The sequence below is a fragment of the Berghia stephanieae genome, chromosome 5, assembly GCF_034508935.2.
Source record: "Berghia stephanieae isolate SIO BIC M18660-M18661 chromosome 5, UCSD_Bste_1.3, whole genome shotgun sequence".
Lineage (NCBI taxonomy): Eukaryota > Metazoa > Mollusca > Gastropoda > Nudibranchia > Aeolidiidae > Berghia > Berghia stephanieae.
In genome coordinates, this window is record NC_088364.1 from 31,412,752 (window position 1) to 31,431,927 (window position 19,176).

The following is a 19,176-nucleotide window of genomic DNA, read 5'->3' on the forward strand; positions in this document are numbered from 1 at the left end:
TTGTCTCAACATTCATTTGCTTCTTTAATGTTAAAGATGATCCTACGAGGTTCAGTTTTCGAGGAATGCACTAATGACTTGCATATTCTCATTCGTCTTATGAGAACTATATTTAAAGCTAACACACTCTTCGTTTTGACATTTATTTCCATGGCTCACTGTTAATCTACATTATCCGTGGAGAACCTGACGTGGGGAATTTTTAAAATCTTCTACTACATACTTCCCAATAGCTCAGTTCGTAGAGCACTACCAGCACGCCGAACGGGAACAAGATCGAGCCCAGGTGTAGTCTAGATTTTTTTCTGACCCCATGTCCATCAGCAGTGATTGCGTAGCTGGGTCTGTTAGATCTGGCGGAAAGTACTTTGCGATAGACTAGCGTCCTATCCAAAGGGTAGCAAACAAATGATATTGTCCCTTTTATGCTATCGAAACCGGGATAAACTTCGGCTCCATGGGCTAAATGGCTCCGAAGGACTACTTTTTTATTACATGCTTCTATAATATCTCCTCCACTTCCCCCTTCTCTTTCTCTCTCTCTCTCTCTCTCTCTCTCTCTCTCTCTCTCTCTCTCTCCTCTCCCTCGTTCTTTTTCTCGGCATAAGATGTTTAAAAGAACTATATCAAAGAAAATTATCGATGAAAGGATTGTCTTTGTATGAAAAAGCAAGTTTACTAAAAAAATAATTTAAAAACTGAATAAATGAATATGATAAAAATAACGAATGCATTTTATCACGAAGTTGGAGCTGCTTAGATTCCATACATTTATAATGAAGAAAATGTGACAACTCAAGATTACATAAGCCAAGGGTTGAATGACAGAGTGAGAGAATAGACCAGTGGTAATTTGGGGTTTATTCTGTGTTATTTATGTATTCACGACTAAAGATAAATTAGACGGGAGTATCAAAACGTCACGTGCAATACTATTCAGAGCAGAATGGTTAATAGCAAAAAATTAAGACGATGTTTTAACCTGTTGGTTTTTAATTTATTTATTTATTATTATTATTCATATTATTCCTTATGTTATATTTTCCGGGGGTTTTTTTTTCTTTTTTTTTTTTTTTTTGTTTTTTTTTTTTTTGGAATAGGTTTTTTTTTTTGGATAAAGCAATAATCTTTCAAGCATCGCACTCGCGCTAACAAAAAGACTTTCCAATTTGATCTTTTTAGTAGTGTTGTTGTTGGCATTATTATTATTATTATTATTATTATTATTATTATTATTATTATTATTATTATTATTATTATTATTATTATTATTATTATTATTATTATTATTATTATTATTATTATTATTATTATTATTATTATTTTGGTGGTGTTTCTGTTGTTGATGATGTCAATTCATTTAATTACATGACAAAGAGAAACGGCTTCTAAAAATAGTAACTCTTTTAAAATGATTTTTTACTCGAACTACGACGTGATAAAATGTCATTTTATCCTTCATGCCCGAGATGACGTCTATTCTGTTGTATTCTGGAAAAAGCCATATTTAAAATTTTAGCCAGAAAATTCGTCTTTCAAATATTGATCGATTTAAATGACCCTCATCTTGGTAAAAACTCTCAAACCTGGGACTTGCGGGTGGTTGGATGGGAGCATCACCCTTGAATCATATACCTATGATGTTCGCATGGGTGTACGATCCGATAGTGATGTCGTTTCTTCTTCTCTTTACTAGCATATCCTGCTTCTTTGGTTTGTGATTGTATTTTTGACAGGGGATATTTTTTTTTCTGTAAATCTTCTGCCTGTTCGTTCTTGGTTATTTATAATTTAGCTTATGATATCTTTAGGTTATGATTTTGATTTACATTTGTACTATTTTTGTTAGATTGCTTGTTTTTTTTGTTTCAGCGGTCTCTCATATAACCTCAATTGTGTTGGAAGAGACCTAAAGCAACAAACAAAAAAATCAAACCTGGGACTTCATGAAGTCCCAGGTTTGAGAGTTTTTACCAATATGAGGGTTATTTAAATCGATCGATATTTGAAGGACGAATATTCTGGCCAAATTTTCAAATTTGAGTTTTTCCAGAGTACGGCAGTATTGCCATTTGGATTGACCTTAGGCATATTCATTTCAATACAATTCTTTTCCAGAAAGACGTCTCATTATTTTATGAGTCAGTGGCTTGCATGTTCGGTGTTACGTCTTGTTACAAAAGCCAAGCGATGGTTAGTGTGTCTATTAATAGGGTCGGTGACGACAGTGATCGTGAAAATAATTCTGGTCCCTTCGATGTTTTCTTGGATCAGGCACTTACTTGATTGACACCCCCCCCCCCCCCCCCCCCCATTTCCAGTCAGATTGTGATTGAGTACCTGGCTTTGGGCATGAAGGATATTAATAATATACTATTTTTGATGATACGGATAGGTAGGATTTTTCTGGATTTTTCTGTGTCTCTAGTTTTTTAAAGCTAACAAAGTAACATGTGAAAATGTTAGCATATACAAACATGCAGAGTGTGCGTCCTTATTTGTCTGTAATAAAGAAAGTATAGTTGAAAATGCTCTTTATGTACTTAGATTTTGAAACAGCGAAGAACATGTTTGTGAACCTGCTATTCGAATCTGGGGGATTCTTAATGAGGGTGATGAGAGCGGAAGTTTATGTTGACTATGCTAATACCTGCACCGTCTGTCTTTGTCAACAACTGCCACTATTGTCTCCGAGCACTTGGGCGATGCACCCCCGTAACTACGTATTATTACTGTACTTAATTAGAAGCATGTAATGGGGTGCCTGCCTGTCAATGTTTTTGTAGATTGAAATCATTTTTGTTTTAAGGCTTTCAAAACATATAAATAAAACAATGAAATTTGCTCGTATTTCAATGTTTATTATTCATACCAAATCCATCAGGACAACATAAACTCATTTAAAAGGAAAAAGGAGCCACCTTTGATGAAGCTGATTCTAGATGGTAATGTTGAAGAGGATGGCAAAATGATCGATGAGGGTTTATACTTTTGACCGTTATATACAGGAAATAATGACATACGATAAACTATCATAAAACTAAATTTCATTTTATTCTTGAACATGAGATGGGGACAAAATAGCCATCTGCACGAGATGTGTACCCTGAGGTTTTAGTGGCTCGCCGCTACTCAAACAATGTTTGTTTGTCTGTGCTGTGCGGCTCTTTTCCAGCAAGACTCTATCTATGCAAAGCATGTTCATCAAAAATGATTGATAGATTTGGACCTATTAGTGCCGAAAATTACGTTAAATTCTAAAATTAAACAAACAGAAGTTGAATTGTTATTCATCATATTCTATTTGAAAATGTGTCAACTTTATTAGTATCAATTTGGCATGTTTCTGTGAGAATTTAAGCAATGGATTCTCCATGCAGCTAAGCAAGACCATTATTTGAGTTGCGGTATGTCTACTTCAATGATAACGATAGCTTACAAGTTTGTGTGTTGTCTTGTTGAACTAGCGAGCGAGAGACAAGATATGCATCTAGGAAATTTGTGGAAAATGACAACATTGCATGGATGTATTGCTGCTTTTACTGAAGACGATTCAACCGTAGCATTATCGTAATTTAAAAGCTGCGATGCCTTATCTTTATCTCTCCACCTTTTCGCTGCTCCTGGTAGGCAGCTTTAGACTTAGATGTGTGGCATGTTTGTCGAAGGGAGCGTTGTTCAAATTTACGTTTATTTTATTTGCTTGTTTTTGTTTTATACGCTGTAAGGTCGACGAATGGCCAGCTTATCGGATTGTTGGGATTGCAGAGTTTAGTAGGGTTATTTTTCTTGGGGGGTGGGGGTGGGGGGGGGGGGGGGTGGGGGGGGGAAGAAACACTTGAATGATGCTACAATAGCTGTTTATTGACACCGTTTCATTTTATCGTTTATGTATATCATCGTTATAAAGTTTTGGAATTCCAGACCTCGACACAAAGGATAGTCCACCTTTCTTTTATAAATTTCTCCTTCTCTTTCCATCTTTTTATCTTTCGTCTTTCTTTATCTTTCTGTTTCCTTTTTTTGTCTTAACTACAAGCTGACGTGCACAAACACAAACAAACTCACAGACAACAAAAATGCACAAACTCAATCTTCCATATCTACCCCTCCATCTCTCTCTCTCTCTCTCTCTCTCTCTCTCTCTCTCTCTCTCTCTCTCTCTCTCTCTAGCTCAAATACACTACAAATTATATTTTGCTCACATATATACACATAATATATACTAGAGAGTATGTCTTCCTGATATTCACCCCACACACACAAACACCCCCCCCCCCCCCCCATGAACACACACACAGACACACCACTGACCCAGGCGTCTAAATAAAGCATTGATTACTTTTCCATCGATCAATGAGGGAGATCCGTAGATCCGTCTAGTTTGGCGGATTCCTTCATCTATAATAGAATGACTCATGATGCTTCTCTATCTAGCTATACCTAGTACCTCTGTTTCTTTCCATTGCCTGGAATATGTTTGGAATGTTTTTATAAGATAAGATATTTGTCTATAGTTTTGTTATAACAACTTTCCATGTCAATACAAAATAATAGAGATAACCCCCCCCCCCCCCCCCAAAAAAAAACAACAAAAACAACAACAACAAAATAACAATTAAAAAAAAACCCGATGATAGTATATAACAATGATATTTAGAAGGAGAAAATGGAAGAAGAAGAAGAAGAAGAAGAAGAAGAAGAAGAAGAAGAAGAACAAGAAGAACAAGAAGAAGAAGAAGAAGAAGAAGAAGAAGAAGAAGAAGAAGAAGAAGAAGAAGAAGAAGAAGAAGAAGAAGAAGAAGAAGAAGAAGAATGAGGAGGAGGAGGAGGAGGAGGAGGAGGAGGAGGAGGAGGAAGAGGAGGAGGAGGAGAAACATGGGCAATGTGAGCGACTCAACGGAACATTGGTTCAAATCATTTTTTTAAAAAACCTTTTCAGTGACTAGCAGGATAAATGGGATGACTACATCGCACCCATTATATATCATGCACTTATATTATTCAATTATTAAAATCGGTATTTTTCCGGAGTACAGCTGGGTTAATAATGTATTGTTAGAAATTTGGATGGCGTGATCGTAGACGTAACGTTTCAATGAAAGCAAAAACATTATTTTTACCTGCCTTAATAACAAAAGGAATTTAAACTCCCCCCCCCCCCCCCCCCCCTAGTTTTCTTCTGGTTAAAATCCTGCTCTTCCATTCCGTTGTCTTCTCAGGTCACGAATGTTGGCTTTTTTGTGTGTCTATATTGTTCTTATGTGATTTTATACATCACGATTACGGCAGTATTAATCATAGAAATTTGAATGTCGTGATTGGAGGCGTAACGCTTCATTGAAAGTATCTAGAACACACTTTCTTTTTAATTTGCCTTAATAACAAAAGGAATTTACTTCCTGTCTTCAGTTTTCTTCTCGGAGCGTCGTACCTACTTTTCCATTTCCTTCTGCTCAATCACTTCAGGTCACGAAATGTTGGCTTTTTTATAGTGTCAATGTTCTTATGTGATGTTTGTAAGAATCGTTGAGCTTATATTATTTAATCGTGTGACTTTGTGCAGAAGGCAAAGCAGACCTTCAAATATCGATCGATTAAATGACCCTCATAATCTTGGCAGAAAGTTTCAAACTGGGGACTTCGGAGTCCCAGGTTTGAGTTTTTTTTACCAAAATGAGGGTCAATACGATCTATTGATATGTGAAGGACGAGTTTTATGTCCACAATTTTAAATACGTATTTATCCAGAGTACGGCATTAATTGTTAGAAATCTGGATGCCGTAATCGTAGACGTAACGCTTCAATAAAAGTAGAAACAACTTTTTATCTTGCTTGCCTTAATAACAAAACGTTTTTTTTTACCTCCTGTTTTTAGTTGTCACCTTGTTAATATCTAGCCGGTTATTTTCTTTCTTCTTATTTTTTAAATTTATTTTTCAGTTCCTTGTCCTCAATCACTCCCAAGTCACGAAATGTTAGCTTTTTTTTTTACTTGTGTGTGTTGTTCTTATGTGTTTGTAAGAATTGCTGAGCTAATATCTTGTGGCGGGTGGTTGGATGGGAGCATCACCCTTGAATCATATACCTATGATGTTCGCATGGGTGTACGATCCGATAGTGATGTCGTTTCTTCTTCTCTTTACTAGCCTATCCTGCTTCTTTGGTTTGTGATTGTATTTTTGACAGGGGATATTTTTTTTTCTGTAAATCTTCTGCCTGTTTGTTCTTGGTTATTTATAATTTAGCTTATGATATCTTTAGGTTATGATTTTGATTTACATTTGTACTATTTTTGTTAGATTGCTTGTTTTTTTGTTTCAGCAGTCTCTCATATAACCTCAATCGTGTTGGAAGAGACCTAAAGCAACAAACAACAAATAATATCTTGTGACTGTTGGCTGAAGGCCACACAGACCGTAGCAAGAAGCAGAATCAAATTACCCACAGTAGGTAAATTGCCGTGCTCGAAAAAAAAGCCCCACACACTTATTTAAAATGTTTCCAGAAAACTCGTCCTTCAAATATTTACCGATTAAAGTGACCCCCATCATGGCAAAAACTCTTAAATTTGAGACTTCGAAGGTTTGAAAGTTTTTGCTAAGATGAGGGTCATTTTAGTCGATTGATATTTGATGAACGAGTTTTCTGTCCAAAATTTGTGATACGTGTTTTTAAAAAGGTCAGAAGATGGCAATACAGTAAGTAGTGTGTTCTCAAGGGAGACAGTTGTATTTTGTTTTCACGATTATGTTTTTTGTAAGGCGTTTGGGAAACGTCTGTGGTCCCAGAATTGCTGTGAAAAATCGTGGAAAAGTAATTAAGAGATTTAGTCATGTACGTAACCAAAAAGAGATCACTTTTTAGCCTTGGTAGAAAGAGAACGGGTTATGAATTGGTATACGTGAAGCTTTGAGCACGGAATACGTTTAAGTGTTTCTAGCAATTGATATCTTTTTAAGAATTAAGTAAAGGGAAAAATATATTGAACAGTCACACAATTACGATGATAAAAATTGGGGAAAATTATAAATTGTTAAAATTGTGTTAATCATTGACATAAAAATAGAATTTTAAATGTTAATCGCTTGAAAGCAACTGGCAAATAGTTATTTTGAATGGTCAGCAATCTCATCTTTTCACACACCATAATAATATGTAAGGTATGGACATGAATGGGTAAATTATGAATAATGTTGAGGGGAAAGACACAGTATTATGTAAGGGGTGTAATCACTTCCGCTTGTTTCACTAGTTTGGTGTATTCTGATCTCTTTGCCTGATTACCACCTCCTCACCTGCTAGCTATCCTCTGGTGGTCTTTTTTTTTTTTTTTCTTTTTCACATCAACGATCACAATGACTTAATCCAGCAAAATGGTTTGTATAGCCTTGCGCTGTCGAACCCCCCCGCCCCCCCCCCCCCTCCCTCCTCCCCCCAACTTTTACTGTGGAATGGGGTGACTAAGGCCAGTTGAGGTGACTAATACCAGCCCCCAAATGTGCACCCCCCCCCCCCCCCACACACACACGTATAAATATTAACAAAATATGATAAAATGTCCATCATTTGATAGATTTCACCCCCCCCCCCCCCCCCCCCCCCCCACACACACACACTTAAGAATAAGAACACCAGGTCCGATATTCTTTATCTAAAGTGTGGGGAAGGGTGAAATCTGTCAAATTACATGATTTCATACTACCATATTTGTTTAACAATTTTCTGGTTTTATGTTCTTGAGATGTTTGTTTATTTGTTTGATTTTATTTAATTTTTGTTTATTTTAGTATGGGGTAAAGGGGGGGGGGGGGGAGTGTCGAAGTGGTCGAGTGGTTAATGCATTGCATCGGGGGTCCCGGTAGCTCAGTTGGCAGAGCACTCGCTTCACACGCAAAGGGATCGAGATCGATCTTAGGTGCAGTCGAGATTTTTTCTGACTCCCCCCCCCCCCCCCCCCCCCCCCCGTCCACCCAGCAGTGATTGGGTAGCTGGGTCTGTTAGACGTGTCTCTCTCTCAAGTTCATTTTTACGCGTGATCAGCATTACATTATATATTTATCGGCATCATTCAGTTCAGGTTGCCATTAAATGATAAATGCCTTGCATAATGAAAGGAAAATAAACACGTTACGTGCTTGTCTGTTTCTCGTAAGCTTATATATTATTCAGAAAAATATGTTCACTGCCGACTCGTATGTTTTTATACACGATCTTTATTAATATATTTTTGGTTGTCGACCTGCAGGTTGTGTCATTAATCCTTCACTCAAATTTCAGATCAAGATCATTTCATGTTTTAACTCATTAACCACCATTATTCAAGCGTCTCATTTTGGATTATGTGGGGTGAAATACGATTGAAATAAATAAATTCTGGTGCGAGCATGCACGTGCTCTCGATTAAAGAAAGAAAATTAAAACCTTTGATTTAGAGACCTATTTGATTACTATTCAACCACCCCCCCCCCCCTTTTTAAAAAAAAAAAAAAAATTATATCAAGCAAATATAAAAAGAGAGATAGAGAGATAGATAGATAGACAGACAGACAGACAGACAGACCGACAAACAGACAGACAGAGCGGGTGGTTGGATGGGAGCATCACCCTTGAATCATATACCTATGATGTTCGCATGGGTGTACGATCCGATAGTGATGTCGTTTCTTCTTCTCTTTACTAGCCTATCCTGCTTCTTTGGTTTGTGATTGTATTTTTGACAGGGGATATTTTTTTTTCTGTAAATCTTCTGCCTGTTTGTTCTTGGTTATTTATAATTTAGCTTATGATATCTTTAGGTTATGATTTTGATTTACATTTGTACTATTTTTGTTAGATTGCTTGTTTTTTTGTTTCAGCGGTCTCTCATATAACCTCAATTGTGTTGGAAGAGACCTAAAGCAACAAACAAACAAACAAAACAGACAGACATACAGAGATAGATAGATAGATAGATAGATAGATAGATAGATAGATAGATAGAGAGAGAGAGAGAGAGAGAGAGAGAGAGAGAGAGAGAGAGAGAGAGTGAGAGAAATTGATTTAAAAATTTTAAACACCCATATTTTCATAATAAAAGTTAATGCTTTTAAGCGACTCCAGCTTTCAAACGAGACGCGCACGTGCATTTAGTGAGTTGTATGGGGTGAGTTAAATAAATTATGTGTCTGCCGGTGAATGTGTCGAGTTGTTTTCACGCTTGCTTGAATCCGTCTAAATGATGACGAACGATGGTAATCCACATGCATGCTGTGCTTGCGGTAACGTCTGCGTTTGTCAGGAAAAGTTGACCTTGGCATTGAGGTCAGATTGTGGTCAGCATGCCATTCTTTTGAAGTTCTCATAAAGAAAAGAGAGAGAGAGAGAGAGAGAGAGAGAGAGAGAGAGAGAGAGAGAGAGAGAGAGAGAGAGAAAGAAGGATGATGATGAAACCGATTGGACAGCTGCGGTGCTGATGTTGATTGCGGAATATCGTTTTAACAATATTAACGAAGGAGCGAGGGGAGAGGGGAAGGAAGGGGGGGGGGGGGGGGGGGTTTGGAGGGTTGTTATTCAGATGAAATGGTATTGGAAAAATTATTTCCTGCCTTTCACTTAACGTCATTTAAGTCGGATTAGATCAACATTATTATTATTATTATTATTATTATTATTATTAGTAGTAGTAGTATAGTAGTAGTAGTAGTAGTAGTAGTGTAGTGGTAGTGGTAGTGGTAGTAGTAGCAGTAGTAGCAGTAGTAGTAGTTGTTGTAGTAGTTGTAGTAGTTGTAGTTGTAGTAGTAGTAGTAGTAGTAGTAGTAGTAGTAGTAGAAGTAGTATAGTAATAGTAGTAGTAGTGGTAGTAGTAGAAGTATTTTGTCTTTATAATAAGGATGCATAGCATAGTAGTAGTAGTAGTAGTAGTAGTAGTAGTAGTAGTAGTAGTAGTAGTAGTAGTAGTAGTAGTAGTAGTAGTAGTAGTTCGTCTTTATAATAAGGATGTATATCGTTTAATGATTGCTTTAAAGGTGAAACTGTAAAATAAAGTTGAAGTGCTCGAGATTTTCTTTCTATCTTTTATTTGTCTCGTCCTATTATTTGATCTAAGCCGCAATCGATCTCCAATCCCCGTCTTTTCCCTCATTTTATCTTTCTCTTTCCCCTTTCCTTTTTTTTTTTATCTCAACGCCTTGCCAGCCATTTCCTCATTTGATATTGAAATTGATTTCTTAACATCCATTTCTTTAAATACTTTTTCAGATCTTTACCTCTATTTTGTAACACACAATAAAAATACCAACATAGATCTAGTATCAAACTTTCGTATCATGCTTCGCGTTGTATTATAACAAATCAACAGCTGCTTCTCGTGTCCTGCCGTACCGGGAATAGTAATAAATCGCATGGAACTGTAACGGCTGAAGCGACAGAACGGGACAGTAACCGACTTGACAGGCCTTCTGCCCGTTTATTTCTTTTCAATTCTTTGTGCGTTCAACTATCCATCGGGTTATTATTTGTGACTCACCGTCTCAATACGGTATTGAGTCAGGATTGCCCTGAACTCGAATAGTGAATTTAGAAATAAAATGATGAGAAATGCGAACTTCGAGTTTGTTTGTTTTTTGCAATAGAAGAATTTAAACATTGAAAATTGAGCTTTATATAGCGCAACATCCACTAAATGTGCTTAAAGTGCTTTACAAGGGGTCCCTGGAAAACAGCAACATATAACATGTAGGACGGGACATGCCGCTTTTTTGGCGATATTACAATTTTTCGGACAAAGACACCGCTGTTAACGGCCAGGTACTCATTTTGCACCTGAGTACGGTGAGAGAATGTGAGTAAAGAGTCTTTTCCAAGGACTCAACTATGCGTCGAGCGCGAGGCTCGAACCCAGGACCTTCCGATCCGAAAGCGAGTGTGATACCACTAGACCACATAGCCGCACAATTAGTATTTATTTTACCACCATACCGAAGAGAAATTAACCCCCAAGCTTTATATTCGAGGTTATAAATTCAATTTCCAGTATCTAGCCCAAACCGACATTGTACCGCTCTGATAAGGCGGTTCACATTTTTATTATTCTTGCTCACGTGCTTAATATAATACGCGAGTCACTCGAGTATGGTGAAGAGCTGGATCAGTGGTTTCCTCCATCCAAGGAAGGCAATGGATCAGAGAGTTAAAAGTCGAACTGGCCGAACTCGTGTCTTGGACTTTATGGTGTGTCAATGGGGTGTTATAGTCCTCGACTTTTGTCGAAGGCAAGCGATGCTGGGCTTGGTCAGAGACCAAAAGGGAGACAAATAATAGCAAAATTTGTAAACTCCGTTGTTGCGTCAATTAATTTAGATATTGCTCTGTACACACTTCCATCCATTTGTGCCATAGTGCCTTAGGGCCCACTGTCATTGACACACATTTGTACTTTAAAACAGTCGTAACCGTTTGTTGTGTCTCTTAAAAGAAAGGAAAACATAAGTTTGCAATGGCAATCTAGCCATTCTCACCCCTTCCTCTTGATTTATATTTTATCTTTTCTTCAAGTAACAGTATTCGATAAGTGTATAATAAGCATCTCTGAAACTCATACCAAATGTAGGATCATATAATACGTCGTATGTGTTAAGACGAAAACATCCATACTTATTAATTTTTTTTGACGTGTCTTTGTGCTTGACCAGGAGTGGACGTGACGGCCAACCAAGATGGGGAGGACACAGACCGTGAGATTTTCCAGATGGAGCTTTTGACTCCGACCACGGAGGATAGTGCAGGTGTGTGGTGCTTCAGGACGGTGGATAACACGTACTGGTGTCAGGAACAGCTAGGGGGAATACAGGCCAGCACAAAGGACAATAGGTGAGAGAAAGCTTTCAGAAAAAGGTTGACTAAAAAGTCATTGAAATATAGACCAAAAAAAAAAACCCAAACAAACAAACAAACAAAAAAAAAAACCCAAACAAAACAAAAACAAAAAAACAAAAAACAAAAACAAAATGTTAAGATGTACTTTTGGTTTTACAATGGACAACTACAACGCAACGGCGACAATCCGTAACCGTTGATATATCTGAAAAACCCTGAAGTGGCCAATGGTAATTTGCATCTTTGACGATCAGCGTCGCTCATTGGCTGTGCATTTTTTGATGTGCCTGAATATGCTACAACTGCCTTGTGCATATGCTTGGTTTTGTTGTGTTTTTTTTTTTAATGAGGTTTTTAATCTTTTATTTTTTGGGTTTTTTTAAATTGTCAGTTTAGTACATTTTTGAATGAGGGAACGAGATTCTGTAATTCATGTCAAACACATTCTCTGGAAAACAAAACCTATCACCTCATCGTGTTTTTGTTCCTGTGTTTATCTCAATATAGTGTATTTGATAGCAGCTTGTAGATACGTGCGTATTCTTTACATCACATTCACGTGCTTTTTTCTTTGTGAAAACTCATGTGCATGGCAGCATAAGGATATTCATAGCACAGAGTTAATCAACGGGGTTTCTTTGTGCGTTTCCCCCCTCTGTTCCATGAAAATACATAAATCCAATCTGTTACGAGTCGGCTAACATCTTCGATCTGTATTTGCTTGTTGGAAAAAAATTAAACCTGTTACATATTAGAGTCTTTTGTGAACTAAATAATGTTTTGCTTTTTTTTTCATTTCTTTTTAATTTTGTTTGTTTGTTTTGTTTTGTTCTGTGTATTTCAAGAATCTGATTGGTTTAGGTTTATAATTCTGAAAATGATAGTGGGATATGTTATAATTAGCAGCTGTCCATATATGTATATTATTTGTCAAGAGCATTATCGTTTGGATATAAATACCAACAGCCTAAAATAATTTTTAAAAAAAACAGGCTTAAACCACACATATAATATCAACGCGCCTCTCTCTCTCTCTCTCTCTCTCTCTCTCTCTCTCTCTCTCTCTCTCTCTCTCTCTCTCTGTGACTCGTTTCTCTCTTTTTTTCTTTCTCTCTCTCTCTCTCTCTCTGTCTTTATGTATGTGTGTGTGTGTGTGAGTATGTGTGTGTGTGTGTTATGTAACCTGTTAATTCAAACGAGTTTGTATAAGAATTCTAGACTCTGTCATGAAACTAATTATTTGTATTATTATTACAGAAATCCAGGCACACGCTTTGTGGTAGAATGGTTGGGTGATGGAACAATTGCTATCAAGGCCAACAACGGTAACTATGTCCAGAGCAAATCCACAGGCCAGTTGATTGGATGCAGCACATCTGTCACCGACAAAGAGAAGTTCGTTGTTCGCATCATCAACAGACCACTCCTTTTGCTGAAGAACGAGCACGGCTTTGTTGGATTGAAACCCTCAGGATCACAGAAGGCAGAGGTCCAATGTAGCAAGTCTAACTATGAAGATATTTTCTTGGAGTCCAGTTCTGATGGCCATTACTACTTGAAAGGTTTGTTTTAAGATGTTCTCTTATTGTTGAATATAGACTTCTTCTGAGCCAAAATGCTCACGCAGCCGGATTTCATTCCAGTTTCTGTATCCTTAACGGACATTATCCATTACTTGTTGTGCCCTTTGGATAAGATGCCAGAAGTACTTTTAGACAGATCTAGTAGGGCCTCAAACCAATCACAGTTGAGTGAATGGGACGACCAGAAAAAATCCTAACCACACCTGGAATCGAGCCTTTCTTTCTTTTATGAACTTAATCCCCTTTTTTACTTGTTCACAGGTATCTACCTTTTTTTGCTTATTATCATATAACCTCCCTTTTTACCGGTTCTGAGATGACTTAACAGTGGTGCAAGCCTTGTTAAAATAAACACATTTTTACAAATTATTTGGTAAACTCCCCACTATCCAAAGATACTAAACAAAAAAAAAAAAAAAAAAAAAAAAACAACAAAAAAACCCCAAAAAACAAACCGAAAAACCCACCAAAAACAAACCAAAAAAAAAAAAGCACAACAAAAACAAAACAAAGTGAAACAATTCAAAACAACAAACATACATTATTCCTCATATATCTTTGATTGCTTGTGTCAAGCGGTATTTCAAATGTTTTTACTCTCTAGGATTTACCAAATAATCAAAACAAACTTTTTTACCTCTCTCAATTTCTAACCTACAGGCATCAACGGCAAATATTGGTCTGTTCAGGACGACAATTCCATCACTGCAGACAGTGACACTCCTATTCCATTCCTACTCGAACCCAGGGGATCCAGCACTCTGACCATCAAAGCCCCCAATGGAAATTACATCAAAGGAGAGCACAACGGACTCTTCAGGGCCGTGGGTCAGGAGATTGATAGCAGTATGGTTTGGGAGTTTTAAGTTGCTGATACACAACAGTGTAGTTTCACTCGATTTTTTTGTATGTTCCATGAAAATGACGTCTCTTGCACAGATAATTGAAAAGATGAATTGACCCAAAGAATATTCCTTAAAAGCCCGATTAATGAAATTATTTTACTCAGAAATAACTGTATAATGTGTTTTCTGGATTAGTTAAGAAGTTTCTTGGATCTTGAATTGAGAATAGTGTGGCAAGTGATTTGGATTTGTGTGAAACTATTTGCAAGTCAAACAACCAACAATTTATTATTTACTAAATTTTAGAACTATTACGATGAATAAGAAATCAAAGAAAAAAGTAGATAAAAGCAAAAAGTAAACTCTAAAATCAAAATAGAATATTCCATATTTTAACAATAGTCCAAAAAGTAAATATTTGGTTCTGAAACTTGTAAATAAGTGGCAATTAACGTGGGTGAATGGAATGCCTGAATGAATACAATACAATAGAGATGTGGTGCTGATGTTATTACTAAAGATTGGAGAATGTTTTGTCATTAAACCATTCAGTGCTCGACACTAATTATAAACATTTTAATCCAAGATGTGTATATTTTAGAACTTTCGTTCAGTAAATTGTGTGAACCTCAGGCAACAAAAGAAGCCACAAAAAGTGCATAAAGTGGATTTACTGTTTGAAAACAGACATCTGGGATTACCGTGCTATTGGAACAGTTTTTCTGGGTCGTAAATAGTGGCAAATTCCATTTTTAATTATTTTTTGTTAAAATTTATTTTTGCTTTACTGTTGCCAGATCTAAAGAGATCAAGCTACATATTTAATACGATATACAGATCATGGTAAAAACGCCAAGCTAATTTTACTTTCTCTCTAAATTAAAATAAAAAGCCCCATATTGCAATATATTCTCACAGTCGCCAATTGCAAATTATCTGGCATTTTCTTAAATAAAATATTTCAAACAATAAAGGAATCTAGATTTTCCGTTGCCCCTCTTTTGGTGCTATCAGGTTTTGATAAGAGACAATTGTAATTTTTAAAATGTGATGATTCATCCCTTATTGGGTACTTCGTATTACAGATAAATATAGTAAAGGTATTTGCTCTGTAGACGGCTTGAATGTTATCTTTTACTTACGTAGAAGCCCAAAATATGTTATAAAATACGATCTAAAATTAAGTAAATTATACAGATTATGTCAAAAATATATATTTTATCATCTTTTGAAGTTTATACATTATCTGATTGCTTTCATTACCACTCTGTATATATGTGTGTTTTCCATCATGTATTTTAAGCTGTTAGACATGCTCAGAAATGGCGACATTGGAAGGCTTAAGGGACCCGATGGTTGTAACACAATTATCCCCTGGAAATATTTTTGCATTTACAAACATGTAACATTTTATTCTAATTCAAAGTCTACCAACAATATATTTCAACGTTGTTCAAATATTTATTTAAAATCCGAGATAAAATTCAGTATTAATTCTGTAAAAAATATAGCTCCCTTTAAAGAAAAATAACTTTTCACACGTCTAGATAGATAGCTTTTCTTTTCATATGCATTTTATTCCTTACCTAGTGCCTTTCTTTGTAGAAAACAATAAAACTCAGCTTTTCGTATGAAATAGTCTATCAAAGTCTAGATAGTTTGTTGAGCAAAGTCTTTCTTTTCTTAAAGTTTTGGTATATTTGGAGTTTATGATATAAACTTATGATTTAGAAATAGGGAAAGACTGTTTATGAACATGCATTATTTTATCAGTGTAATTATAAATCATTTACAATGCTATAAGTCACAATAATTCATTGCATGGGTGAAAAAAAACAAGAAGTTTTTTTCCAGATACATCCCTTGCAACAATGTTTTTTTGCGCTCTTTATCAATCATATCGGTTTGTTTTGGCTATCAAATTTGTATTTCGGTGATGATAGAGGATCTTGTAAGTTACTTAGATATGTTTAATCTGTTTAATGATGTATCTTTAAAAACAGATGACGTTTGACATACAGAATACGTTTTACATTACTTCACAAATATTCCAATTGATGGAAGCCATGTTGCATGTCGTTGTATGCTTAAAATGAGAAAAAAATAACAATAAATAAATGTATTATACAGAATGTTTTTTTTACCTTTTTTTTCATATTCATTTATTTTCCACAATGTCCGTTCATAAAACACTCACAACATAAGGAGAGTAATTATACCACAAATGCCCTTTAATAACATTTTGATTTTCTTACCAGAAAAAGATTGGAACTCTAAACTTTAAATGTTCTTCCTAATCTCATCGGGGACTTTTTGGGCCATCTTCTCACAAATTAATTCAATATACATTATATTTTTTTATATTTGTTGTTTGTAATTTTCCCGTCTTTTCATTTACTTTTTTTCGCTCATGTTTTATAAGTCCTCAGGTTTTTTTGGGTTTTTTTTTGTTTTTTGTTTTGTTTTTTTTTACATGGGGGCATAGTTGATCATTTCCCCCCCCCCCCCCTCTGTTCTTGGTTTCTGAAAACCAGAATTCCCCTGTTCTAACCAAAGTTATGTGGCACAAAGCACGACTCTGGATTACCGTGGAGATATTACACATAACACAACATTCTTGAAAGTAATTGACAAGACAATCCATCGTACTTTAAGATTATGAAAACCGTTGTTTAAACTTGCAAAGTTATTTAAATATTGTGCTTTAATAAGTTGAATAGAAGCCGTTTTCTTTTTCTTTCAACTTGCCTTTTGTGCATTTGTTTAGACATTGATTCTTTCACTAATACCAACAGGACTTTTTAAAAGGTATAGTTCTAATACCACCCCCTCCCCCCAAATAAAAATAATTAATAAATAAACAAAAATAATAAAATAAAATAATAAAAATAATGATACCTTCTCCTGATTTTGTTATTGAGAGAAGTCTTGATTCGTAATTTATTAGAATAGATAAGTTGTTTATAAATTAATTAGGATTCATCATTTATTCTTTTTGATAGGTTGTAGTTCAGGTTTTGGTTAGGTTGACGATTTGTGATTTCTTTAAATGAACTATCAAGAGATATTTACTATTTTCAATTTCTTTAATTTTGCAGTACAATATTTTATTGGTAAAATGTTTGAGTTTGAGCTAAAATTTAAGGCAGTTTCGTTTGGAAGAATCTTGAATTCATCGTTCACTTGGCTCAATTATTGAAAAATCTTCAAGTAAGTTTGTATTTCCAATGCTGTGAGAGGAAAGCATTGTTAAGTAACATACATTTTTTATTTTTCGGCGTAGAAGCTGACAAGTCAACAATGTATATTTAATTACTTCATCTGATATATGATAATTGTGTCTGTAAAGTGGTATCGATGTACTATCCCGGATGTGGGGACCAATACATTATTCTTAACAATTTACATTGCGTTTTGTAATTTCACTGGTGTCTATTGTGTATGCTATTTTTACCAAGTTTGTAGTTTTTACATGTTTACATCTTGTAATACGGTATGGGGTACGTGTTCTTTGAATTGACTAACTTGTTCTATAACTATTGCAGAACTGACTTTGCACTGATACTGTTTGTTGGTGATATGGAACAATACACAATGGTGAATTAAAAATAATTTTTAAAAAAATGTTTAATGATGATTGAGCTAACTTTGTTTATGAAATAATGCTCAATAGAAAGAACAGAAACAATAATTCCTCTATAATAACAGTCTATTGCATTATTATCGCAAATTTATCTGGCGTAAAAAAAAAAAGGAAAAATAGAAGATAGATAAAAATCAATTTGATAAACCTAACGATATACATATATAAAGTGTTGAAAAAGTCTTCGAAACCGTAGTTATTTGTATATATAAATAAATAAATTTGATCTTTTTTTACTCGCCAAAATAGACAAATAATGCCAGAGTTGTCAAGCAAAATTAAAATGAAATGCGACTCATAATGTGTATAGACAGTTACACCAACGTTGTTTGTTAATTTTCACGATTTTTTTTCTTTTGAAAAAAAGGACATTCAAGCCGCGCATATCACCAAAATGTATATTTCTTTTCTATGAATCTCGTTTCCTTATACGAATGCTTTTTATGCGTCTAACTGCTCACTAGGCATTATTTTCTTTTCTTTTTTTCCCGCTATCCGCGCTGTTTACTTAAAATCATGTTATAGACCACTTTGATTAATTTATGCCATTATTTATTTCTAATTGGATTTTGAAGCATTACATTTTGTTTCTTGTGATCTCTATACTGCCGAACAATGCCAAAACACCTTTTTCATTTTGGCTAGAAATATCTTCGTTAATACTTCGTATATTTCAAATAAAAATGTCTCCCAACATAACCTGAGACTTATTAAGGTGTGTTGCCATTGTACGGTGGTGTGTGCCGACGTAAAAACTAGATTGAAAAACGTGTGTTGTTCATTCACATCACACACCACCCTGAAATGTGTTCTTCGAATACAACGGATGTGGGCTACACATCAAATTTTGTATTGAGTTTTTATTTCTGATATCTGACAATAAACTATGCTTCATTTCTCTATCACACTATTATTTTGTTTTTCTTGTATCAACTAGAGAATTATAATGAGAGGTTGAAAACTTTGGCTGGGATGGGTTTTATGTTAATTCATTTGTACTGTCAACCAAAATAATTTTTTCCTTTCCGTGTATCTTTTTAAAAAATTCCTGCACTGAAAAGTAGCCATATGGATTCACCTCGCTCTTCTTTTATTGAGGAGGAGGCTGCTAGGTGGGCAAGGAGGTACATACTGTGTCTTCTACACCCCTATATCAGTTTTACAACTTGCTTTCTGTCTTTGTCTTGTAATGGAATTACTTGGTTTTGTCCTGGGTCTCGCTGAATACCTGGCTGGGAGGGAAACAGT

The 19,176-nt window shown here is 35.4% G+C and overlaps 1 protein-coding gene across 1 annotated transcript in view; it reads left to right on the forward strand.

Annotated features, from left to right (window-relative positions):
- LOC144972757 (protein singed-like) overlaps positions 1-18,830 on the forward strand; it is a 53,282-nt gene extending 34,452 nt beyond the window's left edge. Inside the window, exons 2-4 of the mRNA XM_078914357.1 lie at positions 11,674-11,851; positions 13,115-13,419; positions 14,101-18,830. Coding sequence (XP_078770483.1) covers positions 11,674-11,851; positions 13,115-13,419; positions 14,101-14,306 — 689 coding nt within the window. The 3' untranslated portion in view covers positions 14,307-18,830. The remainder of the gene's footprint in view (positions 1-11,673; positions 11,852-13,114; positions 13,420-14,100) is intronic.
- The last annotated feature ends 346 nt before the right edge of the window (positions 18,831-19,176 follow it).